Here is a 24,964-nt window from a genome sequence, read left to right as displayed (position 1 = left end):
CCAAAACAGCGTGTTTCTTATTGTGTCTATTTAATTTTATGTTGTGCAAAGTATATAAGAAAAAAATACATTTTCATGTTAAATAATTTGAAATGCAACAAACAAACCTAAACCTTGTGTAAAATAAATGAAAGCACTCAGTTCATTCAACATATAAGATGAGAAGTTGCCGATGTATCGAGGTATGCTACACAATTCAAAGAAATATATCGATCGATAAATAAATAAAAATAATTAATTAATCAAACTAATTAAATGGAGGCTGAAAACTTGAAGGAACGATAACTGAGAATTTGTTTCTTGCGAAACGTTTACATCGACGACCTCTACGGAAATACGTCTGCGGAAGTACGTCTATGTCATAAGTGACCGAGATATTTCGCGCGCGCGATTATTGTCCCTCATTTCAGCAGCTTGAGATTTCCGACTTAATTTTGTGTCCATCACAAGTTCTTTCTGTAAATCCTCAAAATGACAGGCGTATTTGAGTCGCCAAAAACGAGAGTTAATGCATCTATGCTTGTTCAGTACGCCAACCGGCCAGTCTGTTTCATTGGACGGGTGGAAAAGGTAAGATATAGCCAGCTGGAGCTTTGTCTACAATAAGATATATTATCTTGCTAACAAGGTTGTTATTTTAAGTTCAGAATAGACTAAACATTTTGGCTTAAACTGGTTCTCTAAAGAAAGTCATTTTTATCAGATCAAGCATTTAATCTAGGTAATGTAGCTAATGTAACTGGAGTGAAAAAGCAATTAGCTAAACTAGCTTCATTTTATTCCATATGTCTGGATTATATAGCTGTCTAGCTAACATTAGGGGCCCATCCCTGGAAATAGACTTGGTTAACTAACGAGGTACATGGGCTGGCGATTCTGTTTTTGTTTGTTTGTTTGTTCGTTTTAACAGGTTCACCCAACTGGAAAGGCGTTCACGTTGTCAGATGGAGAAGGAAAGACGGCATCAGTTGAACTTAAAGAGCCTGTAAGTGTCCCTGTTGCGCAGATACTGGAACAGTTTGTGTTTTAACACAAGCATCCACCCAATCTGCACGTTATGATAAAACTTTCAGATAAAATACAAATAAACAGAGTGACAAAACCGTTTATCTATGTTTATTTACCGTTTTCCTCTTCTAGTTGGAAGAAGAACTGAGTGGAGTTGTGGAAGTTATTGGCATCGTGTCAAACAAAGGAACGATTATGGCTGCAGCATACAACCTGTTCAGGGATGAAAGAGCAATCACCTTTGGTAAACTAATCTCACTGTGAATATCCACTAATATGCCAACAACACTGTGTTTCTCAGATCATTCATTCTGTTGTCATTTGCTCTCTTCAGATTTGGAGCTGTACAATGAAGCCCTGAAAGTCATTCACGATTTTCCTCAGTATTACCCTTTTGAAATGTCCTCTAGTGGTTAAAAAAGAAATATATAATGCGATTCTTTATTTTCCCACTTTGTGTATTTAGGCGTTTCTTCCTCTTTCCAATGTAAATATCTACTGCAAAATGCTTTGAGTTGAATGTTTGTCTTGTTACATAAATTAAAAAAATCATTAGTAATTGTAATTTGCCATTTAATTTCATGTACCTGTTTGGGGACTTTGCTTTTTCTGGTGACTCTAGAAATGTCAGTGTTCACTGCCCTCTACTGTTGAATATCATATTGCCATACTCATTGTCGTTGTTTCTGACCAGTAGGTGGCAAAAATACATCACTGTGGCCCTGGGAATTTAAAACATGCTAAAGGAATAGATTTCCCCCTTTTGACAAGATAGACTTCATATTTCACAGATGGTCATTTGCATAACTATTGTAAAGAAAATTGGTTTGGGCTAGAAATTAATAGATGCCACTTGCTGTGTGTATATGGTCTTTTTTTCTTAAAGAAGCTGACTCATTTGAGCAAGATGTTTTAAATACATATCTACATGTATTTCAATAATTTGGTTTTTGCACTTCTCAGCTTCTTTTCTTTAAGAATGAGATGCTAATATCCTGCCAGTCATGTTTTTACTGTCTCATGTGACTGCACTGAATTTCTTGTCAAAGCACAGTTGGATACTTTGCTATTTTGCCACCATACTCGTAACAAAAGACTATGGTGTATCAGTCTCAATATGTGAACTGTGTTATCAAATTACAGAATTAGCAGCCATTGCATTGTGTCCATAGTGGGGATTTACCTGGCTCTTTAACCTAATATGTAAACCTAATATGCTCTAGGAAAGAAAAAAATGGATGACATTTTTTTTTGAGTGCATCCATCACCTCATATGACAAAGCACCTGGTGGGCGTGAAGATTCCTTATACCTTCATCTGAAGTCTATATGGAGTTATCACGTGGCTCTCCGGATTTGACAACAGGCGCTGCTTTCGGTTGGATAAAATCACTACCACACAATAGAGCAGTAAAGGGCCCTTTGTGAGTGTGTTATCACAGAATAGGGCTGTCTGTGATGGGCAGTAAGTGTTTCTCTCACCTGTTCTGAGGTTGAGTGAGGTGTGCCCTGAGGCCAGCCAGCTGCCATGCTGTTGCAAGTCCAGACCCAGTGCCTACTGCCTTTGGAAAAGATGGTGAAATAGTTCTGAAATTAGTTTAATAGCATCTCTCCCATCTTTATAAGATCCCGTTCCTCGAGGAAACCACTAAATAATTGTACATAAAAATGGCTGTTCTTTATCTGATATATGTGTGATCTGAATGTGTGTACTGATGGCATCGCATCTTAATTTCATCTTCCTAACTCTAAACATCTTCCACTAGTCTATAAATATTTTTCTTTGCCTTATAAATACACACAGTACTGGAATGCATTTTATAGTATTAATGATTGTCAAAGCCACCAACCAGTGCTTTCTGGCCAAGCAGAAAGCCTTTGCAGGTCTGTCTGTGAGTGGGTGGGGGGTGGGGGTGGAGGGTGGGTATAATTCCTGCAACATGTGAGCTGTACTCTGATATATAGCAGGCTTTCTCCATTTCTCTCCCTGACGCCTCTAACAAATGACTCCAGAGCACTGGGTTCAACAAGCTTCCATCCCTGCGGGTCATGAACATCGGTACGCAGGGAAGTGAAGCTAACTCTGTTTTGCACTGCATCAGATATACTGACATTGAACACTGAGTCAACACTGAAGTTGAGTCGCATATGTATTTGCTTTGTATCAATGTGGGGTTTTAAAAAAAAACAAAAAACATCTGCACTAGGTAGACCATCCACAGCACATAAGGAAAGTTTATATATCTTAGAAGCCATGTTGGAGCTTCTACAACTGCTCAACAGCTTGTGTCACACCACCCATGGTAGAACATTTATTTATTGCATTTAGCTGACGACTTTATCCAAAGTGACTTACAGATATGATTGAATACAACTTGAGCAATTGAAGGATAAGGACCTTGCTCAGGGGCACAACAGTAGAAAATTGGTAGTGGTTGGGCTTGAACTGGCAACCTTCCAATTACAAGTAAAGAACCTTAATCACTGAGCCAACAAATATTTCTTAAGGAACACCTATACAGATCTGGTTTGTGTATTGAACCATATGAGAAAGAGTCCACCTTCTGTAACCACTGTAGAAGATTCACTCTTCTTCTGTAGCACACAATAGCTGTTTTTGTAATGCTTTGTTCTCAATAACCAGAGGACAAATGTAACATATATCCTATCCTTAGTACGCCAACATATTGGGTCATTCCATGTCTTTCAAGCCAGAACAGAGAGAGATGGTTTGATTTTGGAAATTCCTCTGAAAATTTATGGTGTTAACATAACAAGGCTTTTATGTAGGTTTCATTAGATTTAGAGGGACCAACAACAAGAATTTGTGATTTTTGTTCATTTAATTGGAGAAAGTTATTGGCAACATTGGCCATCCACATTCCCTAAGATACATTATTGAGATCAGCTTGTTCAGTTTTAAAGAAGATAGAGCTCAGTATCATCAGTGTAACAGTGAAATGAAATATTATATTTCCAAATGATGCTTCCAAGTGGGAGCCTATATTAATGAAAAAAGTTCTGGCCCTTGTGGGACCTGACTGCCAGTGATATAAACTGAGGACAAATTATTTCCAACATTAATTGTGGTCATCCTATCACTTTATTGTGATGTTTGTGATGTTTTAGTAAGGCAGACTCTGTACTATAAGAGCTTTAAACCAGGCTGAAATGTTCCAAAATTGTCATTGCATGTTAAGTGTGACAGCAGCAAGGAAAGAGTAGTTTTTTCAAGTATTTTAGAAGTAAATTAAATAGGCCAGAAGTTACTAAGGATCTTTGTTTTTAAGAAGAGGCAGAAAGTTGCTTACTTAAAACAATTGGAATGCTGCCTGTGGACAAGCTCACATATTTTGATGAGAGAAAGTACTGTGCCCTGTTACATAGTAAATGTCTGTTTTGGGATACATAAAGGGACAATATCATGGGGTGAGGTTGTGGACTTCATCTGAGATCAAATATTATTCAGAGAAGACAGGGAAACAGGTCCAAACTGCCTAAAACAGCAACTATATCAAGTAAGGGTTCGTGAGCAGAGAATGAAATGTTCTCAATCCTGTCTATAAAAAAGTGCAAAAAATGCACATTTTGACGCAAAAAGGTGACGCAACAAGACGGGGAATAGTGGTGCATTTAGGACTCGGTTGTATTTATTATAAATCTGGGGTCTGTGATGATTTCCGTATAAAACTCTTATAGAAATTGTTTAAATACTCGTGTTAAACTTCCTCTGCGGCGTATTGTCTAAATATAGACAAAACCAGTCCTCTTTTCTGGTTACGTTCAATGATGAAAGGCTTCAGACATATACGAAAAAAATTGCTCAGCCCATCAAAACGTAAAAAGGAGGGTTTAAGGAGGGTTTGACCACTGTCATCCCGATCATGGGAAAGCTCTGTTCACTTTGTCGATAACCCTTTCGATTCCTCTCCGCTCTATTGACGGTTGTTCTCATAATAGTTTTTAAATATTGACAACGACAAAAAACTCGCACGATTAAAGAACTGAATTCAAATGAGATATTCATCCATGACACAGCGTATTTCGGTGAGAATTTGGGTAAGATCAATTAACAATTTTAATTAAAGCTGTTAGGGCAGGTTTCAAACTTTTACGCTTTACGATGATCAGAAGACATTACGGCAGACGTATTAATGATATTTCATAGCCGTATAAGCTTGTTACTATAGTTCCGTCATGCTTAAAGTTTATTATTATTATTCAAAAGTATCATGTCAAACATTTTTTAACCATTCTGTCATCATTTTTGCTTATGAAAATTATTAGCAGACGTATACCTTTCTGTGGATATTGAATTGCCTTGTTCCGAAGTTCAAAAATGTAATCCCATAAAATATTTTATTGTGAGAGGAAATTATGCATGACTTTGGGATCCAGTATAGCCTGTTCATAATCAATTTATTAGGTGACGTTGACCTAGAGCCCTCTAGTGTTGGCATCTATCACCTGACACCTGTTCTTGTAAATCACCATGAGAGAACATATTTTATTAAAAAATAACTTTATAGGAATATATATATGTGGGGCTTACAGGTGCATGTATGAGGGCAGGATGCAGTGTGGTATACTGGTGTGTATCTTGCTGATCTGCACTGAGGGAGCCAAGGGCCAGAAGAAGCAAAGGAGCAGACAGAAGACAGATAGCCCTGGCATTCTAAACGAAGGAAAAAGTAAGTAGACTCTAAATGATTGTTCCAAGATTTGTATTCAAAAAAGTGATTTTATTAAAGTGTGGTTTTATTTGAGCTAGGAGAAATCAATGTTTTTAGAGAGCATTCCATATGATTTTTTTAACCGTCCAAGGTGCAGGGGTGACCTTTTTCACTGTGTAAAAGGTCACCCCTGGATGTTTTCCTAAAGCTATGTTTTCTTAATTTTTGAAAATCAGTGCATGAAACTCCAAATATGTTCCTAGGCCTGCCTTTCTCTACTCCAGGTCTTTTCTTTCTCAATCTAAGTCCACGTTGCTGTCCTCTGCAGCTCTTACTTGCCCAGTGGAGCTGTTCTTCCTCATGGACAGTTCTGAGAGGACCAAGGCTCTGCTGTTTGAGAAGCAGTGCACTTTAGTGCAGCGTTTCAGTGCACAGCTGATGCGTCTGCAGGCGCCCGGCTGGGATCTGCGTCTGCGACTCGCTTTGCTGCAGTACAGCAGCACCGTCTCCCTGGAGCATACTTTCCGCCAGTGGCAGGGTGTGGACATCTTCCAGAGCCTCGTGGCCTCTCTGGCCCACATTGGGCATGGCACCTACTCGGCCTATGCTCTCTCCAATGCCACGCGTGTCTTTGCCCAGGAGACGTCGGGCAACAGCCTGAGGGTGGCGCTGCTGTTCACTGAAGGGATGGACCACCCACGTAGCCCAAGCGCACTGGTTGCTGCCGCCGAAGCCAAAAACCATGACATCCGAGTGTTTGCCATCAGCCTGCTGCCTGCGACACGGGAGAGTCACACCAGACTGAGGTCCATCGCCAGTGCCCCACCCGAGCAGCACATGTTTAGTTTCACGGACCCCCTGCTGGAGGAAAAGCTCTTTAATGAGCTGGTGAGTATTGACGGTGAATGACCATCAGAGCAGTTTCTTCATCAGGCTGCTATGAGCTCCTAAAAGAAGAGAGACTTCAAAGAATGGTTTCCTGATTTTTTCAAAATACTGGCATCATTGCTTGTTCTAATTTCTGAATTTGGTTCCAGACTGTCAAAATTCTAACGGATGTCTGTCTGTTACAATAGTTATTATTTTTATGGTATTAATATTGAAAGCAACATTTGATTGAGCGTAGTCAGTCAGATGCTAAATTCCCCTGTGGTAAATTCCTGTGTAGTGCTTTTTTTGCTTACTAACCCTGTAACCTTCTTTAATAACACATAAAGCTGTGCTTATTGCATTAGTCTTTACTGCCTTTTTCTCTGTTTAATAGGGTGCGGTTGTTGATTCAAGGGTAAGTACTTTTTACCTCAGTCAAATCAAAGCCTACAGAACATGCTCCCATAAGAGGCATTTACTCAGATTGAGTAATCAATCATGGATGGATTCCATTGCTGGTTGAAAGGTTTCTGTCTCTCTTGCAGTGTCCACCACCAAAATTATGTGTCTGTAATAAAGGAGAGCAAGGTCTTCCAGGAAACCCAGTGAGTGCTTTAAGACTCTAATCTCACTCTTATTTCATTCTTATTTCATCTGGTCACAAAATTATAAAATGTTATTATAAATCTGTAATCATTCAAATTTGTAATGACAAAATCCTCGTTCTCCTATGCATAATCAGATCACATTTAACTCAGGTGTAACAATTTTGTACCAAAATATTTGATTTGTGGTTATTTGTTAATTTGTCAATCCTTTAGGTTCACACAGAACTTAATTATCATAGCTGACTTTAAGAAAAGCAGTTTTCACCATAGCGATCAGCATATTTATATGATTTAACAAAATGTGGCTTCGTTGTTGAGGTTGTTGCTGGGCCGAGACAAAACATCACAACGATACAAATGGCATGACACAGCGTTGCTTACCTGATGCGCTGCTCTGCCAGTGGAAAATCAAACAGTATTCCTCCCACAGACCTGTGTTTGATCTGCCAGATGAGTGAGATGTGAGTTGGTCTGCTGTTTCGGATGGTGCAGAGCAGTTGGATTGTCACTAAGGTGTCGGGATGCAGGGACAGTGTTTTCCACCCTGATAGTGAAAGGGGCCGTAAAAGTTTATTTTTTTGGGGGACTGTGCTTTCAAAGAATGAAGGGCCTGGGGTGTGTGAGAAAGAAAGATCAAATGTCACTGGCAACAGATTAAGTGTATACAAATAAATCCCTCATCTTCAAAAAGTGTCACCATGCAGTTACTGTCTAAGCAAGTATTATTAACCTCATTTAAAATTTTTAAATTTAATTCAGTTAAGTTTAGGTTTATTTGCAGAATACCTTTCACAGTATTCATTGTCATAGAGCATCTTTTCAGCGATCTGGCTCAGAGGTCATCACAACATCAGATGATCTGCTGTGAGGTGTTGCTGTATGGTGACCAGACCTTATGCAATCTTAAATTCAGTAATGTGTCTTGGACAAATATCTCAGTGGCATTGGCAACCCTTATGCCAGGTCTTATTGAAACTAAATTGTTCATTCCATAATGTCTTCTCTAACCTAGGGTAGAGCAGGCAACCCTGGGGCAGTGGGTCCTCCTGGATTAAAAGGAGCCAGAGTAAGACGATCTTACCCCCATTGTCACATACACTCATTGCATCTGTTAGTTAAGCGGTTTTTAATTACAGAAGTGTATGTTTTCCTTCTCTCCTCTCTGTTGCTCTCATAGGGGGAGCACGGTTTGAATGGCCATCCTGGAAGAAAGGGTCTTGAGGTAGTGTATCAGGATATCATTATAAGAGAACCTGGGCATAATCATTGGGTTGCTTTTAAGTAGTTTTTGAATAATTACCATTCTGCTTGTGTCTTTATACAGGGAAGCCCAGGAGTAAGAGGAGAAAAGGTTAGTCATTTTATTCACTGCCTATAGGTTTGGAATTCAATTTAATTAGATTTATTAACACGTATCCCAATTTACAGTTATGTGCAAAATAATAGCAGTGTGTTTAAAACAACTGAGAAATAACTCAATCCTCATAATAGCATTTATTTCCATATACACAAAGGCACTGGCAGCACTGCACATTCAATTCCAAATGAAAACATGAACGAAATATCAATTTTAAAACTGAAAATTGTAACAGTGCGCGGTAAGGAGGCAGACGCATGTGCGGAGAAGAGCGAGATTTATTCAGGGCAAATCCAGAATCAGAGTCGTTATAACGGTCATATTACGGGTCATATTACCAACACGGAGAGTATGGGGATATATGATTAACAAACAAAAACACATGAAGGCAGATGGGAGAAGCAGGCTATAACAAAGACTAGGGAAAACTCGAGGCTATGAAACACGAAGGCTAGAATACACGGTGTATAAACCAACACAACCATACAAACACATTCAATGAACAGCCAAAACTAAGGGAACAAGGCAGGGCTTAAATACAATCAACTAAACGAGGGACAGGTGTTGAATACGAAATGAAGGGAGGAGAAAACGAAACTATGGAACGGAGCTAAAAAACACAAGACAGGGAAAACATGGAACACGGAAGATGGGAGGGACTGATCATGACAAAGGTTAAGAAATAAGTTCCAAAAAATAGCAGTGTCTTAATTTTCATTTACAAACTCAAATATTTACAGTAGAAACTGAAAGTTATTTACAGATTTAGCTTTTCTGTTGATCACTGAACTAATATTTAGTTGTAGAACCCTTTTTTTCTGATTTACATCTGTGTGGCATGGAGTCAACTAACATCTGACACCTACAAACAGATATTCCAGCCTAAGTTGACTGGACAACATTCAACAGTTCTTCTGCATTCTTGGGTTTTGCATCAGAAACAGCATTTTTGATGTCACTCCACAAATTCTCAATCAGATTGGGGTCTGGGGATTGGGCTGCCCACTTCACAACATCAATCTTGTTGGTCTAGAACCAGGATGTTGCCCACTTGCTGGTATATTTGGGGTCAATGTCCTGCTGAAACACTCATTTCAAGAGCAATTCTTCTTCAGCATAAGGCAACAAGACCTCTTCCAGTATTTTGATATATTCCAACTGGTCCATGGTACCTGGTATGCGATAAACAGGTCCCACTCCAAAGTATGAGAAACAACTCCAAACCATTATATGTGCACCTCCATATTTTACAGTGTTCATTGTGCACTGTGGTTTGAATTTAGTGCTTATAGGTCATTTCACAAACTGTCTGTGGCCTTTAGACCCAATAAAAACAATCTTGCTCTCATCTGTCCATAGAATGTTGTGCCAGTCAATGTGTTCTTTGGCAAACTGTAACCTTTTCAACACGTCTTTTTTTCCAGCAGTGGTACTTTACGAGGGTTTCTTGCAAATTTGGCTTCTCATAGGCATCTTCTGATTGTTGCAGTACTCACAGGTTACTGAAGCTCTTCTTTGATTTCCCTGGAGCTGATCATTAGATGCTTCTTTGCCATTCTTGTTATTCTATGATCTACGTAGATGGTAATATTTATTTTCCTACCACGTGTTTTGGGTTTTGTTTGCCATTTTAAAGCATTTGAGATCATTTTAGCTGAGCAGCCAATTATTTTCTGCACTTCTCTCTATGTTTTCCCCTCTTCAATCAACTTCTTGATCAAAGTTCTTTCTCCTTTGGTACAATGTCTGGAATGACCCATTTTACTCACTGAACTAGGGCTAAAACCAGCAGGTACAACACCTGTTTCTTCATAGAATGAATGACCTCACTAATTAAACTCCACACTGCTATTAATTTGAACACGTCTCTTTCATTAAATGAGTCAATTACACTCAATTAGCAGCATGCATGTCATGACTGTTGATTCTGTTGGTTAAAACAACTAGTTGGTTAAAACACCTAGTCATGCATTTTTTCTGTTGGTTAAAACACCTAGTCATGCATTTTTTCCCTATGCTGTATTATCTTTTCTGCCAAAAACAGTAATTAAATACATTAGTGATGTTAGACTGCTATTAGTTTGCACATAACTCTATATATTACTGTGTGTGTATTATATATTATTTATGTACTACTGCAGAGGTATTCAGTCTATGGGGCACGGAGGACTGGCACTGGAAACTGCAATTATGATTCACAGTATAGGAATACGGGTTTATTCGATTTCAAATTTATTTTGTAAGCTAATGTCACATTTCACATTTTTAAACAATGATAGCATTTTCCAGAGCATCTTATATAAATTTGACAGTATGTGTGCTTTCCGAGAGCTGAACCTAAGATCTTGGCTTTGCTAGCCTTGGTCTCACCTGGTGAGGTACAGAAGCATGAGTATAGACCTCAATGTGTACAGTCCTCAAAAACTGGCACTGGAGCCTTGCAGGGGACAAAAATGAAAATACATCTGTAATACAGAAATGCATTGCAGTGACCTGGTTGATGTCCAGGTCTGAACAGACAGGTGCATTTACAATGGTATGTTTTATTTCAGTGGGAAAATCATAGCCTAGATTTTCATGGGTTTTCATGGTTTTTCTTGTCAAAATTCCTACTAAAGTGGTGGTTTAGTCATGTGATTATGAGGTTAATACAAATGCCATTATAATGAATGTTTCAATGCAGCTAATCCATTGATGGATGCAGTCTGTATGTACCATCAAATAGCTATGAAAATAACATCTGTCTGTATTATGATGATATAACATGCAGCTGTTTCTCTCTCTCTCTCTCTCTCTCTCTCTCTCTCTCTCTCTCTCTCGCTCTCTTTCTCTCTCTCTGTATTTCTGTCCCACGCTCCAGGGGGGGACAGGAGAGTGTGGTGCCCCTGGGATGAAGGGAAATCAGGTAGAGTTAATGACTTATGTTCTCAGGATGTGGGATTTGGGCTGGTTGCTCTGGCTCACTGTGTGAGACCATAACTCTATTCTCCTCTCATCCCACAGGGAACCCATGGACCACCAGGACCTCATGGACCACCTGGAGAGCAGGTGACTATCTGCATTTCAAACAGAAAATCATTATTGTCCATTCACTATATCAGATGAGGGTGTGGAGAGCCTGTAAGTTTGTTGCCACGGAACCTTTTTTGGGAGTAATTTATTTGAACTATTCTCTGCTGGTGTTTAAGTCACTAATAGAAAGCTCCTGAGGTACTACCATTGCTCAAGCTATAATGCTCTCACCACTGTGCTATGCAGATATGACATAAAGTTAAATTCTAATAAAATATGACATAAGTTATGTAGCCCTATATATTGTTTCCCACATCTGTTCAGAGTTGTTTTCATATTAAATCTTCATACTAAATAATTATGGTCTAACCAACTGGCATAACGCAACAAGTAAGTTTCAAAGAACTGAATTACAAAGTTGGCAGAGAGGAACTGGATTAATTTTAAATACTCAGGAAGAGGACATCATCATCTTATAAAATTTACAAGTGGAGCGTCATAGTGTGGCTCTAATTTTCTCAAGATTAACATAATTTAAGGGCTCTCAGCCAGATGGTGGTGAAAACTATTTCCACCTGAGTAAAATAAAGTCTAAGTAAATATGTCTGAGTAAAATAAGATAACAGAGTAGCCTCTGTGTGTTTTTGATATTTTTTCAAGTCAGTGACGACAGTGTAGATAAGCTCAGTAAAATGTATTTTTATGAATGTCAAAGATGGGGCTATATCAGCCCTGATTACCACAGACTAGTACAGAGCAACAGGGCACAGTTATAGAAACAGTCCTGGAGTATGAACTATGTTTTAGTTACAAGTCTTTACGGAAAACTCAAATAATCAGAAACAAGACAAGGCAGATTTTGAGGTGGCTACTTAAAGAAATCTTCCTTTGGGTATGGTAGACACAGCAATTTCACAGTAAAATGCAGAACTGATGACTGCTGTGGTTTTTCAAGACAAGGGGCACAGCTTTTGTCGGGGGCACACCTGTTGGAAAATTAAATTCTGCTGACTTGTCTTGGATACCTCACTGTAAACATATAACCTTTTTAGTGTTACTTGTTAGATCGTGCAGGTGTTTGGAATTGCAAAAAAACTAAGTGACCTGCTTCCTAATCAGCATTCTAGGCAGTAGCTGATTATGAAAGCGCGTGGAAATCATGTCCTTCAACAATGAGCAGGCGATCATGCACAAATGGGGTTGGCCCAAGGCACAAATGCCCTCTCCTCTCTCTGCGCTTGTGGAATGTAGAACCAGGATTAGGTGGGGCGACTGCGAATAACAAAATCTGTGAATTCAGGCCTAAAATGCATTCTTCTTCTTTGGGATTGGACATTGTCCGTTTTATAGGACAGAGGCTATTTGTTCACTCCTAGCACCGGATCGATGAGAGCACATGTTGGTTTTGATGTGACCTGAATTTAGGCGAGGCTCCTGCTTCCACATGCATGCTGTAGCATTCAGTAAATTAAATGAATAATTTATATTATCTGGCTGCAAAAAAATGATTTGACTTAATTATAAATTTCCATTTTCCAACAGCAGCAAGAATAACAGCAATAATTATATGAAATCAATATCTGATGATGCATATGTTAATTTGTAACTGTTATATATACATTATAGGGTCACATTGGAGCCCATGGAGACCTTGGATCAGAGGGCCCTTCTGGATCTAAGGTAAGGACTTACTGTACTGCTTTGTAAGTGTTATTATGTGAACATCACACAAAAGAAAGGCTGTGGAATGGGGTTGTTTTTCTCCCAGGGGGAGCGTGGACCAGCTGGAGCGACTGGACCTCCAGGAGATGCAGGACTTGGATTGTTTGGCCCAAAGGTAAGACAAACACTTGTAAACTTGCAACTTTCATTAAATAAGCAATGCTGTGAATATAGTAGTGATTAAAAAGTGACCGACTGTATAATAGTTACAGTAATTAAATAACATCTGAGCGTTCAGTATGCCTCATCAGTCATCAGGCTACTTATTCTTTATGTGTTTCCCAGGGAGACAGAGGATACCAAGGCAGATCTGGACCAAATGGCCCTGTAGGTATAGGAAAGCCAGGACTACCTGTAAGTTTCAGAGCCACTTCTGTATGGTTTTTCCTTCTCAAAGCATGAGTGCTAAATCCCTCCAATAGATGGCGACATATTTTCATTGATTCCTAACCCATTCATACTACACCAAAAGGTATCTTAAAGATTTGATTCATATCTTGATCACTCCCTGCTCTTAATACTAATGAGTTATGTGTACTTACAAGGGCTCACCAGGTCACCCAGGTGTGCAAGGCAACCAAGGTTTTCCAGGTGAGGGTTTACCTGGACCCAAGGTAAGTACTCTTCAAGTTCGGTTTATTTGTCACATACATAGTCATACACAGTATAACTCGCAGTGAAATGGTCTCTTCTCCCAGCTGTCATCAGTAAAAGGCCTAAATTTGAATGTTACAGCAGATACATTGTTCTAAATGTGTGGCTTGCACTTTTACTGACTCTTTTTACTGTTTCAAGGGGGACAGAGGTTATGAGGGCCCTAAGGGTGTATGTGGTCCTCCAGGGCTGGGTGTTCAGGGGGAGAAGGTATTAGATTTTCCCTAGTCTAATACCATGAAGATGGGCAGTATTTCATGAAAGGTCTCTTCCCATCCACTTTAAAATGGTCAAAGTTAACTCTTCCTTCAAGTTTAAACATCACATCAGCATCGCAACATGCTTGTCCAAAAGTTGCAAAATTCAGTGCTTGCAAAGTTAAATATTAATTAGTTTAGTTCCAATACAACCAGTGTATTATGTGTACTAGTTTTACCACTTAATACAGTGATCCACTGAATTTGCCCCTTCTATTGTTGGAATGTTTTTTTGGACCAGTGCCATCATTATCCCTGGGAATAATTGTGAGAAAGCTTGCATGTGTGAAGGAGCACTCTAAGATCTCTGTCTTCTGTCCTGCAGGGAAACACAGGGGCTCCAGGCCTGCCAGGGTCGATAGGATATCCTGGGGCTGGGACACAGGGGGAAAAGGCAGTATTCTCTACGTCTCCCTCTACTTACGCTGCTGTACATTATGTCCTTACGCCGCTGTTATTAGACTGATGTACACAATCACTGCTGTTAGATGCTCAGATCCTGGTGTTCCTAGCATTTTTAAAAGGCTTAATATGATTTTCTGTTTGATGGTTTGTGCATACAGGGTGACCACGGAGCACCTGGACCACAAGGGAATAGTGGAACTCTAGGGTTGGGCATCGAAGGATCAAAGGTGTGTGCTGCCCACCGAACAGTGGCTGGTATGAAATGTGGCAGAAATGTTATTTTGCATAAAGAGTTATGTTAATGGAAATGGTAAAAGTAACATGAAAATGAAGTAGAATGTAATGTATTGATTAAATGTTAATAATTGCTTTACAGGGGGATCAGGGCTTTCCTGGTGAACAGGGACCACAAGGAGAGAGAGGGATTGGACAGCCTGGCACAAAAGTATAGCTTTTCAGAATATGAATATTACACACTGAACAGTGTAGTTTAGAGTTGTTTATAAAGCAAAAGCAATGTCATCAAATGGCTGATCAATAAGCAACCTTACCATAATTAGACACAATTCCTCCAAGAGTTTTTGGGTTATAACTACGAAACAGCATAAATCTCTGTGCTGTGGTTCCATGTTTTACATTTATACAATATATTTTATAATACATTTTACACTATACTTATTTCTCCATAGTCTGTTTACCATCCTCTTAGTCTTCTGTCCTTTGTATGTTCTCTTTTGCCATTATTTACTGGTCATTGTTTAAATGTTTATTCCTTTTCTGTGAAGTCACCTTCACAGTGCAACAAAGTAATTCTTGTATGATGAATATGGTGGAGGTAGAAACATGGCGGGTTTTATTGCAAATACTGGTAAATATCATGTGTCTACAAGGGTGAGCCAGGACCAGATGGCGCTCCAGGTATTCCTGGCATCCCAGGAGAGGATGGAGCTGTTGGGCCAAAGGTAAGCACCTCAATGCCCAAGGTGCACTGTAACAAACGCTGAAGACACTCACCCTACCCAGGACTCAAACCCAGGTCTGACAGGAGGTAAACATGAGCTCTGAGCACCAGACCAAAGAGCAGCCCCCTGTCTTAGCAGTCTCTGACACATGTGTTGAGTCTATATTAACTTTAAGTCCAAAAAGACTAGCACATTCTCATTTTCTTGTATATTTAACATGTCAGTGAATCTGAGACTAATCCCAAGACTCAGCAAAGAATGCTGTTCACTTCAGTATTGATATGTCAAATACATAAGTGTCATTTGTATAATAGTTATAGTACTATACCATAATACTAGTACTAGTTTTAGTACTGTATAGTAATATAAAACGTGTAAAACAATTATAGTACTGCACAAAAATACTAGTATTAGTCTTTGTACTATATAGTACTAGAAAACATTTGTATGATCATTAACATGTCATTTTTGGCTCAAGGCTGTATTTACTGATATAAACATGAATGTTACTAAGCAATTCCATTCTGCTTCTGAATATTTTTAATTGCTCATGTTTTTCATTTTCTTCATGTGTTATTATCTTGTTCACAACATTAGGGTGAGATGGGGTCACCTGGATTACAAGGTCCTGATGGTGTACCAGGAAAAGGAACTCCAGGAGAAAAGGTACATTACCATTCCTGGTCCCTTGCATTACTGACTTTCCATGTGGTTCCGCATTTACTCATGTGAAAGTTGAATGTTTAGGCATTAAAGAATTACATTAATGTGTGTTTGGTGTAGCATTATTCCATTTTCTGAAGCCATGAATAACCTTTTTAGTATATGATATTTACAAAGATAATCATTAATAATTACTATTCCACACATCTGCTATTTTATAGTGTGTGGGAATTATTTACATATTTTCCAGAAAGAAGTAGCACACCACACATGATACAAATGCTGGTGCATTATACTATGAACACAGACTCTGCCTGGAACGCATGGTTATGGAACTATAGGAAAAGTGGGAATCAACTCAGGGAAACTTGGGTTGGATTTCTGGATGGTTCTGCTTTCCTGAAGTGGCAGAGGGTCAGAAAAGACATGGAGAAAGTGGTGGGGTGCAACCACTTTGACTTGCAGAACAGAAGGGACTTGACCAGGAGGGGGCAGTTTTGGACGTAGTCTACCAAATTTCAGTTCATTAATATCCCATTCAGAAAGAAACTTCAGATGAAAAACGACTAGTTGTGACTTTTTAATTATGCTTGAATTGGAAATGGCAGGCAGTCTGACCACAAGCAAAACAGACACTTGAATTAATGCATGCACACTGAATATCTTGCAACAAGTGACTAGCTTGGTAGGTAAGATTATTATTCATATTCACCATTATCACTGTTTTTTTGACAGACATGCTTAAAATATTAGTTTTGTTTCTGCTAGTCTAGTCTAGTTTGACTGTCTACACTATAAAACTCTTCATACTACAATAGTACTACTCTTAATAAATCGAGAATACATGACCTCACACCTGCCTCTATCAGAAAAACTCAGTGGTCATTGGATATCTGTTTTAGGTAAACATAGGTAACTTTAAAGTGGAAGGGCCATTATATTAAGTAATACAGACTTTACAGTGTTTTCTCCTGTTGTTCCTTGCACACAGCATAACACCAAATAGCTCTGGAAGAATCTTTTACATTAAATACCATTAACTTTACATTTTTTAAAATTTAACTCATCTTCATATGTAAGGTGTGACAGTGGGGGTTCAGAGGAAGCGAGAGGCAAGGTTTCGCCAAAGTGCTCTTTATTATCCATTGTCAATATGCGACAAAACCACAACTAATAATAGATGATACTTGGTCCTAACACCCCATGTAGCGATGTGAGCAAGTGAGCAGTCTGGCATTCCACTAATGTGCAGCGCTTTCTCTCGGGACCTGTGAGTTTAAATAGAGAGACAGAACATGGGACAGGTGAAGGTGATTAGTAGGCAGGGGACTGGGAATGAGGCAGGGATGTAGTGCGCTCCCTAGCAGGAGTGGGCGTGTCCTTCTGGATGCCTGGCCAACTGTGACATAAGCATGTTGGTAGCATTATACTTTCTTACTTTCCCCTACTTCATTTTAAAATCTTGAAATAAGATACTAAAAAAGATCATTTTAAATAACATCCAAGTGTAAAATTGTCATGTACAGAAGGTGAATGTACAACACCTGTTCTTAGTAAATGCATATAGATTTGGAACTTGTAAAAGTGAATAGTTTAATCTCTAATGTCTCTGTAGGGTGATCGAGGTGACCGTGGGACTCGGGGACTACCAGGAGCCCCTGGAGAAGTAGGGCCACCAGGGGCAAAGGTGGGTCACACAGTGTGGCCACTTTATCTGAGAATGTAGAACATAATGTCAAGCTCATCATTTTAATGACCCCCAATTAGCAGAGTTGTGCTTTAAACTTTAATGTACCTAAAGACTCCATTTTATGCTGCATTGCCATAAGTCTGTCAGTGCAGAGATTTGTGTTTTCCATGACAACTGATTTAACTTATACCACTGATGACTGAACTGAACCTGTTACACAGGGTAGACACTAATCTCTGTGGTACTGGGGCCTTTCAGGATCTAAATGTGATGCACTTGAGCTAAAGCGTGGTTTATCACCTCCACTCCTGGAGACGTGCTGCACTGCAGAATTTCAGGTTTCCCTGGTCACTATATCCACATCCTTAGCCATCTGTCATCCCTCTATGAGTTGGATCAGGCGTGCTGAGGCAGGGGAATGGGTGACAAAGCTGTGCAGGAAGGCGAGGCCCTTGGAATAAAGGAATGATGATGTGCTAGAAATGTTAGAATGTATGACAGAAAAAAAGAGAAGAAACTCAAGATTATACTGGAGTTATTTGACACAAAATGGAAAATTTATTTTTAATGCCTAAAACCTGCTGGCTACAAAGGCATTATAAGTAGTTTCACATAAAAAAAAAAAATTAAGATGAGACAGGATGCAGCAAACAGAAATATGTAGAATCAATGTTAATGTTTGCTTTGGTTCATTTGTAGGGAGAACCTGGTATTCTCGGGAGGCTGGGGATTCCCGGTCTTCCAGGTCAGGGATTGCCTGGTTCAAAGGTAAAGAGGCTAAAGTATCACTATGCAACTTGACAGTGACACTAGTGAAACTCATCTTGTATCTTGCACTTCCTTGAGAGTTCTCATGTGATAAATGGCATGAGTATGGCATGCTAACTTATCTTAAGTAAACACAACTGAAATAAATGTAGGCAGTAAATTTTCTGTCAGTGATTTTGCTTAATATCTGTTTACAAGTTGAGATTCAATGTGGTTTTAGTAATGTTCTGTTTTTGCTATATTGTGATAAATTACATCAGCATTCATGTGTGTTGTTCACTGTCAGGGTGACCCAGGACCCAGGGGTCCCCAAGGTCCTGTTGGAGATCCTGGAGCAGGGATCACAGGGCCAATGGTAATACCTGTACAGTTTTTCTATGGTTAATGTCTTATCGGGCTTATCTTCATAGATATGTTTGTGTTTCTGTGTTTATTGTTTCAGGGTGACAGAGGACCCCCTGGGCCGTTTGGACCACAAGGGATAAAGGGAGATGGCTATCCTGGGCCTCAGGTGTGTGCGTGTGTGCATTCATATGTGCATGTGTGTTTCTGTATGGTGTGTTATGCCTTTACATTTTCCTGGTATTAGGGACTTCCAGGGTTGCCAGGAGCAGAAGGGGATATGGGGTCAGAAGGAATAGGCATACCTGGGCCTAAGGTACAAACACATCCTTACAACCAAGATCAAGGGCACTTCTTGACAACCCACAACTCTCTTCTGCAAAAATCACCAACGCTCTTATTTTAAGTTGAAATGAATGTTGCATTGGTAGGGTGACCAAGGTTTACCAGGGGCTTCTGGGCCATCTGGACCATCCGGAACAGGACTTATGGGACCAAAGGTCAGTCAGCACAGGAACAGGTCATTGTTAACTTTGAACTAGGACATGACATAGGCCCATAGCACTATCTAGTCAATACATTTGTTGGATTTATCCTCAAGGGAGCTACTGGTCAGTCAGGTGCTCCTGGGCTACCAGGCTTACCTGGGGAGGGAATTGATGGGCCTAAGGTAAGAACATTTACAGCATTTTATCCAAAGTGACTTACAATTATGAGTAAGTACAACTTGAGCAATTGAGGGTTAAGGGCATTGCCCAGTGGCCCAACAGTGGCAACTTGGCAGTGGGGCTTGAACCAGTAACCTTCTGATTACAAGTCAAGTACCTTAACCATCTGACCTTAATTTCTGTTGCTGCTGTTGGTGTAGTAAGCTCATTTAAACTATCAGCTACCACTGAACACTCACTATTGGGTTTCTGAGTTTACAGGAACCTTGGGCTTTTGTGGTTTAGGGGTGTACTTGAAGTTCAAAGCGTGAGCAACAGTGATCTCATCTCTGGAATTATAGGGGGAGCCTGGATCTCAAGGGTCACCAGGATTCAGAGGTGCACCAGGTGAAGGGATGCCCGGAGAAAAGGTGCTGGAAGGAATAATAGCTGTAAATTAAGTTATATGGTTATTAAAATATCAAACAAAATGACTGAATGTGTTGACTGAATGTTTTGAATGTGTCAGGGTGTCAGAGGTCTGACAGGTGAACATGGGAGAAAAGGAGACCAAGGGGACTCTGGAGCCACTGGGGAAACAGGACCAGCGGTAATATTGCATTTTGCACTTCTAGGCATCAGCATGATCCCTGTATTTCAATAATGTTCTCCAGTGTTCAATGGTATCTTGGACTCTAATCTGCTGTACTGGCTGTACTGCATTGTATGAGTAAATGACAAAGCACGTTTGTAAGTCGCTCTGGATAAGAGCATCTGCCAAATGTCATAAATGTAAATGTATTATCACTGTTATAGTTCTGAGCACAATCCTCCTGCAAACAACAAAACTACATCCTTGAGACTGAGAGTGAATGCATGAAAAGTATTTTATAAAGTTGGGATTTTTTGCAGGGAACACCTGGAGAGAAAGGAGATCCTGGCCTTTCTGTAGGTTCAAATCAGCACTTTGGAGTCATTTTTCTGTATGTAATATAACCATGTACTATGACACAGAACTAATGTCTTTAATTTCCCTGCCAGAGAGAAGACGTGATCAAAATAATCAGGGAAATCTGCGGTACTATAAGATACTAACAATTCTAGAATATAAACTATGAGATTATGATACGTGTTCATGCTGAAGACTATAAAATAATTTTTTATTTTATTTTTAAATGTTATTTTGCTGGTGTAATTATTCTGTCTATAGATAGTGTTTGATGTGGCACCAGAAACAAGGAACATATTTTTGTACATAATACATAATAATCAGCTTTCTTGTTCTCCTCTAGGTTTCTTTTCAGGCTGTGGTCTAAAGTGCAGAGACAGTCCTCTTGAGCTGATCTTTGTGATTGACAGCTCAAAGGACATGGGCCCTGAGAACTTTGAGGTTGTAAAGGACTTTGTAAACGCACTGGTGGACCGCGTGTCTGTGAGCCAAAAGGCCACTCGCATAGGGGTGGTTCTGTATAGCCATATATCTGTGGTGGTCGCCAGCCTTCACCAGGTCTCCGACAGCACTGCTGTCAAAGCTGCCGTGCGGAAGACGGCGTACCTGGGGGAAGGCACCTTCACAGGCAGCGCCATCCACAGTGCCATGCAGATGTTTCAGGTCGCGCGGCCAGGTGGGAGAAAGGTGGCGGTGGTTGTGACCAATGGATTGGCAAACCGGCGGGACGCGGTGCATCTGGAAGAGGCTGCAACAGAGGCGCATGCAGCAGGGATAGAGATGTTCATTATTGGGGCAGGGAGCCGCAGTGACCCTCTGCATGCAGAGTTTCGACGTGAGATGAATTTGATAGCCTCTGACCCCGATGAGGAGCATGTCTACCTGATCGATGACTTCATGTATCTGCCAGGTGTGTATTCAGAAATTAACTAAGTAACATAAAATGAAATACTGAAAGGAAAAATACTGGAGTCCATTTATATTATATCGATTTTGTTTAAGTAAAGTAAGATCAATCCCAACATTGCTCTGGAGGCTTCAGCAAACAGAACCTGGATCACTTAAGGCTGAAACACCTGCTGTACGTTTACATAATTTTGTTTTCACAGCTTTGGAAAGTCAGTTCCTGAGTCGGATCTGTGAGCTTAAGGATAGTGTGATACTAACCCCAGACAAGAATAAACACTTCGCACTTATGCCTGGGCCCAACATACAGACACCAGACACATCCCCCGATGACAGTACCATTCGTACAACAGTTAGAAAGGTGAGGAAATTGTAGTTGTATTTGTTAATTCTTGGTGGATGACCACTCAACCCAGCAGTGATACAGATGTGCAAAAAAATCTCCACTAGCACTGCTGTGTCTGATAAATTTATATCATATAACTATGTCACTACCATTTCAGTGTCACTGGTGTATTGAGAATAGTCCACCATTCAAAACAGCTGGTGCTGTGGTTAGAAATGATGTGATGACCAGCGCAGAAGGTAACAAATAACAAAATGTGGTCGAGTCCCGAGTACAGTCTGTAACTGTACAAAGCCCCAAAGAAATTTGACTCCTGGCAATTATTATATTAAATGCAATGTCACTATCATCTAAACATCAAGGATTTTTTTTATATATTCATACTGTGTTATGTGAATTATTTCATTCTCTCTATATAATACTCTATTTTATTTATAGTATAGATCGTTTTAAAAGTCACAGTCCGAGACAACCTTGGTGTCAGCCTTCCACATTCTCTCTATTTCCTCTTTCAGTGTCTGGTCATTTTTAGTTTTTTCACTGGGGTGCTGTTATCAATTATCACTGCTGTGCCCTGCTGTCATGTCTGGTTGGTTTGCCACTGCTTGTGTATCTGTCTGGATCTGGAGGTCCCACAGGATCATAGCCTAGTTGTTCCCCACTACTCTCTGTGGCTCCTCCCACTTGGACTTGGGTGTGTCCACCTCATATGTCTTTGCATATCACTACAACTCAGATGTGGCTCTCTGTGTGTGCTTTCCTTGCCAGAATTTTGAATCCTGCTACTAGAGACTGGATCATTCCAGAGGCTCCTTTGCACAGTATGCATCTCGGGTCTGGGGTGTAATACATCTCTGTTTTGATTGGCTTTGTGCTGCCATCATTAGTTCCTCTGTGCTGTCCTCTAGTCCTGCCTTTTCCACCCATTGGTAGGACTGTCTTATGTCTGACAGCTGAAATATCTGTAGGAGATACATTCTATGGAAGGGCTTATTCTGCCATGGTATCGCCTCTGCTTCCATGGTGACCACATCCACCACTTTATGGGTTCCTCCTTCCTTCCTGATGTACAGCCTTTGGAAGCTGGATCTTTGGTGGAGTGCTCCATGCCAACATGAAACTGTATATCTGAATTAAAACATGCTATCTATACATTCTTCAATTTTAAATTTTCATCCTAGGAAATAGTGAAGATATAATCTTAAGTGTATGGTTAAATATTTGAAATGCCCATGTAAGTTAATATGGCAGATCAGATTTTTTGTTTTTTTATTTTTCTGATGCCAGTCTTGAGGACCCACAATCTTGGCAGTATTTATCTCTGATTTCACCCACCAGATTTAACTAATAAGCTAATTATCAGGGTTGAAAGTGCAGCAAGTTCTAAAACAATTCTCCTCCCCCTGCAGCCTGAAGCTCCAGTGGAGACTGAGTTTCTCTCTGCTTTTCAGCTCCCAAGGCCTGATGGCAGTGCTGACAATGCAGTTGATGGGGATGGGAAGATGTCACATCTTGAGGAGTCAATTAATGGGTTCCACGGTCTCACAGTAGCCTCATCTGGGAGCAGGGAACATGTCGGGTCCCCTGGCACACCTGTGATGGCACCTCATACTCCCCCAGACCGGCCAATTGATTTGGCAAGTGGGTCTTCCTCACAGATTCTACCTCCGCCCTCCCAGCCTGATCAATCTGAAGTGGGTAAGCACTTTCTTCAGCACATACAGAATAAGGGGCTCCCCATCATTCTGCATCTACTGTATTCTCCTGTGACAACTAGAAGATCAAGTCTGTGAATGAACTTTAATGTTGGCTTGTTGAAGACTAGCCAAAAACTGCTTAAACTGATAGACATGATCTATCTTTAAAAAGAGTAGCTAGAAGAGGACTTTATATGAGGCTTGATAATGACTGGAATACAGGCATAAAAAGTAGTATAATCCAAGGTAGCATAGCCTACACCATTGCCCTCCCCAGGGAGGCCATTATCTCTGCACTTCTGCTGAGTTTTATAATTAGCTGATGGAATCAGATGTGTTTTCAGTTAGGACTGCAATTAAAAATCATTAACAAAGGCCTGAAAAAAAGAAGTAACAGTGGCTGTTTCAGAAAACATGCTTACAAAGTTACAAAAATCTTGATTCCACTTTTAACAACTGGATTTGTTAGATGTGAGCTATCTGAGATGGTAAGGTGTATGTTCTGGTTCCCAGCTGTGGGCTGCAGGCAGCAGCTGGACCCCGGGCCATGCAGACACTACCAGATGAAGTGGTACTATGACCCAGGGGCCAACGCCTGTGCCCGGTTCTGGTATGGTGGCTGCCAAGGAAACAACAACCGCTTTGAAACATACCACAGCTGCAAGAAGACTTGTGTGACTTCATCATTTTAATGCAGTAGATTGGCAATTATGTTATATTAACTTGAATGCACTATACAGAAAAACGAGCTATTTAGTTCACTTTTAACAACAGAATTCCATGGTAAGGTATATAGCCTGGAGATTTTGTTTCATGGACTAAAAGCAAAATCTCATAACTGAAGGTTTATCTTAAGAATCAGTTGAATTTATTTACAGATACAGGGCCTACTGCTATGCCCTAGATAGTGCAAGTTTTGTTTTGATTTTTTTTCTAGAAAATAACTGAATCTATATACACACTGCCAGTCGAAAACTGAATCCATATACACAAGATGTAAAGTTTAAAGAGTACAGTGCTATAGCCAGTCCATGTATAATTTCCCCAAAAAACTAAAGATGCAGAGGTCTTTCTCAGTGGCAGTTTTGCAGTCAGACATTAGTCTATCATGTTTGACTAAGAAAGGATTTCTTTGAAATGAAGAATTCTCTCTACAATACACTGAAATTCTTGGCTTAATCAGTGTTCTAAACATCACGTCTGTGTTCAAAGCTGTATTATTTTCCAGTGTGACAGTAGCTTTTATGTTTTCATACAATAACTTTTTCAACTTCATCATTTAAAGAGTACAGGAATTATATGAATGAATGCTAAATAATATGTTATATTTAGATTTTAGATTTTAGATTTTAGATATTTAGATCTTATCTGCTTCAGTTCCAAACTTGGATTTAGTCCATTTCTGTTTTGGCAATATTAAAGTATTAAC

At 39.9% G+C, this 24,964-nt stretch overlaps 2 protein-coding genes across 2 annotated transcripts; both read left to right on the top strand.

Moving 5' to 3' along the window:
- Positions 1-347: 347 nt before the first annotated feature.
- rpa3 (replication protein A3) lies at positions 348-1,573 on the top strand. The gene is made up of 4 exons (XM_027023358.2): positions 348-570; positions 911-985; positions 1,141-1,252; positions 1,343-1,573. The coding sequence occupies exons 1-4, from the start codon at positions 472-474 to the stop codon at positions 1,423-1,425; spliced, it is 369 nt and encodes a 122-aa protein (XP_026879159.1). The 5' UTR covers positions 348-471; the 3' UTR covers positions 1,426-1,573.
- Positions 1,574-5,580: 4,007 nt separating this feature from the next.
- Positions 5,581-24,372, top strand: col28a1a (collagen, type XXVIII, alpha 1a). The gene is made up of 34 exons (XM_035529472.1): positions 5,581-5,698; positions 6,009-6,568; positions 6,945-6,965; positions 7,096-7,155; positions 8,171-8,224; positions 8,336-8,380; positions 8,483-8,509; positions 11,376-11,420; positions 11,519-11,563; positions 13,154-13,207; positions 13,296-13,364; positions 13,535-13,603; positions 13,795-13,863; positions 14,045-14,113; positions 14,486-14,554; positions 14,724-14,792; positions 14,942-15,010; positions 15,456-15,527; positions 16,125-16,193; positions 17,806-17,877; positions 18,580-18,648; positions 18,935-19,003; positions 19,091-19,159; positions 19,238-19,306; positions 19,422-19,490; positions 19,592-19,660; positions 20,000-20,068; positions 20,167-20,247; positions 20,550-20,585; positions 20,679-20,715; positions 20,942-21,496; positions 21,696-21,853; positions 23,290-23,536; positions 24,049-24,372. Exons 1-34 carry the CDS (start codon positions 5,581-5,583, stop codon positions 24,225-24,227), a joined length of 3,501 nt encoding a protein of 1,166 aa, XP_035385365.1. The 3' UTR covers positions 24,228-24,372.
- Positions 24,373-24,964: the final 592 nt, after the last annotated feature.

The sequence above is a fragment of the Electrophorus electricus genome, chromosome 8 (assembly GCF_013358815.1).
Source record: "Electrophorus electricus isolate fEleEle1 chromosome 8, fEleEle1.pri, whole genome shotgun sequence".
Classification (NCBI taxonomy): Eukaryota; Metazoa; Chordata; class Actinopteri; order Gymnotiformes; family Gymnotidae; genus Electrophorus; species Electrophorus electricus.
This window is presented reverse-complemented; position numbering and strand designations above follow the sequence as displayed.

Coding starts and splice junctions, on each gene's coding strand:
- rpa3 (XM_027023358.2), top strand. CDS start 472: ATGACAGGCGTATTTGAGTCGCCAAAAACGAGAGTTAATGCATCTATG. Junction 571..910: donor TCATTGGACGGGTGGAAAAG/GTAAGATATAGC, acceptor TCGTTTTAACAG/GTTCACCCAACTGGAAAGGC. Junction 986..1,140: donor CAGTTGAACTTAAAGAGCCT/GTAAGTGTCCCT, acceptor TTCCTCTTCTAG/TTGGAAGAAGAACTGAGTGG.
- col28a1a (XM_035529472.1), top strand. CDS start 5,581: ATGCAGTGTGGTATACTGGTGTGTATCTTGCTGATCTGCACTGAGGGA. Junction 8,510..11,375: donor CAGGAGTAAGAGGAGAAAAG/GTTAGTCATTTT, acceptor CCCACGCTCCAG/GGGGGGACAGGAGAGTGTGG. Junction 11,564..13,153: donor ATGGACCACCTGGAGAGCAG/GTGACTATCTGC, acceptor TATACATTATAG/GGTCACATTGGAGCCCATGG.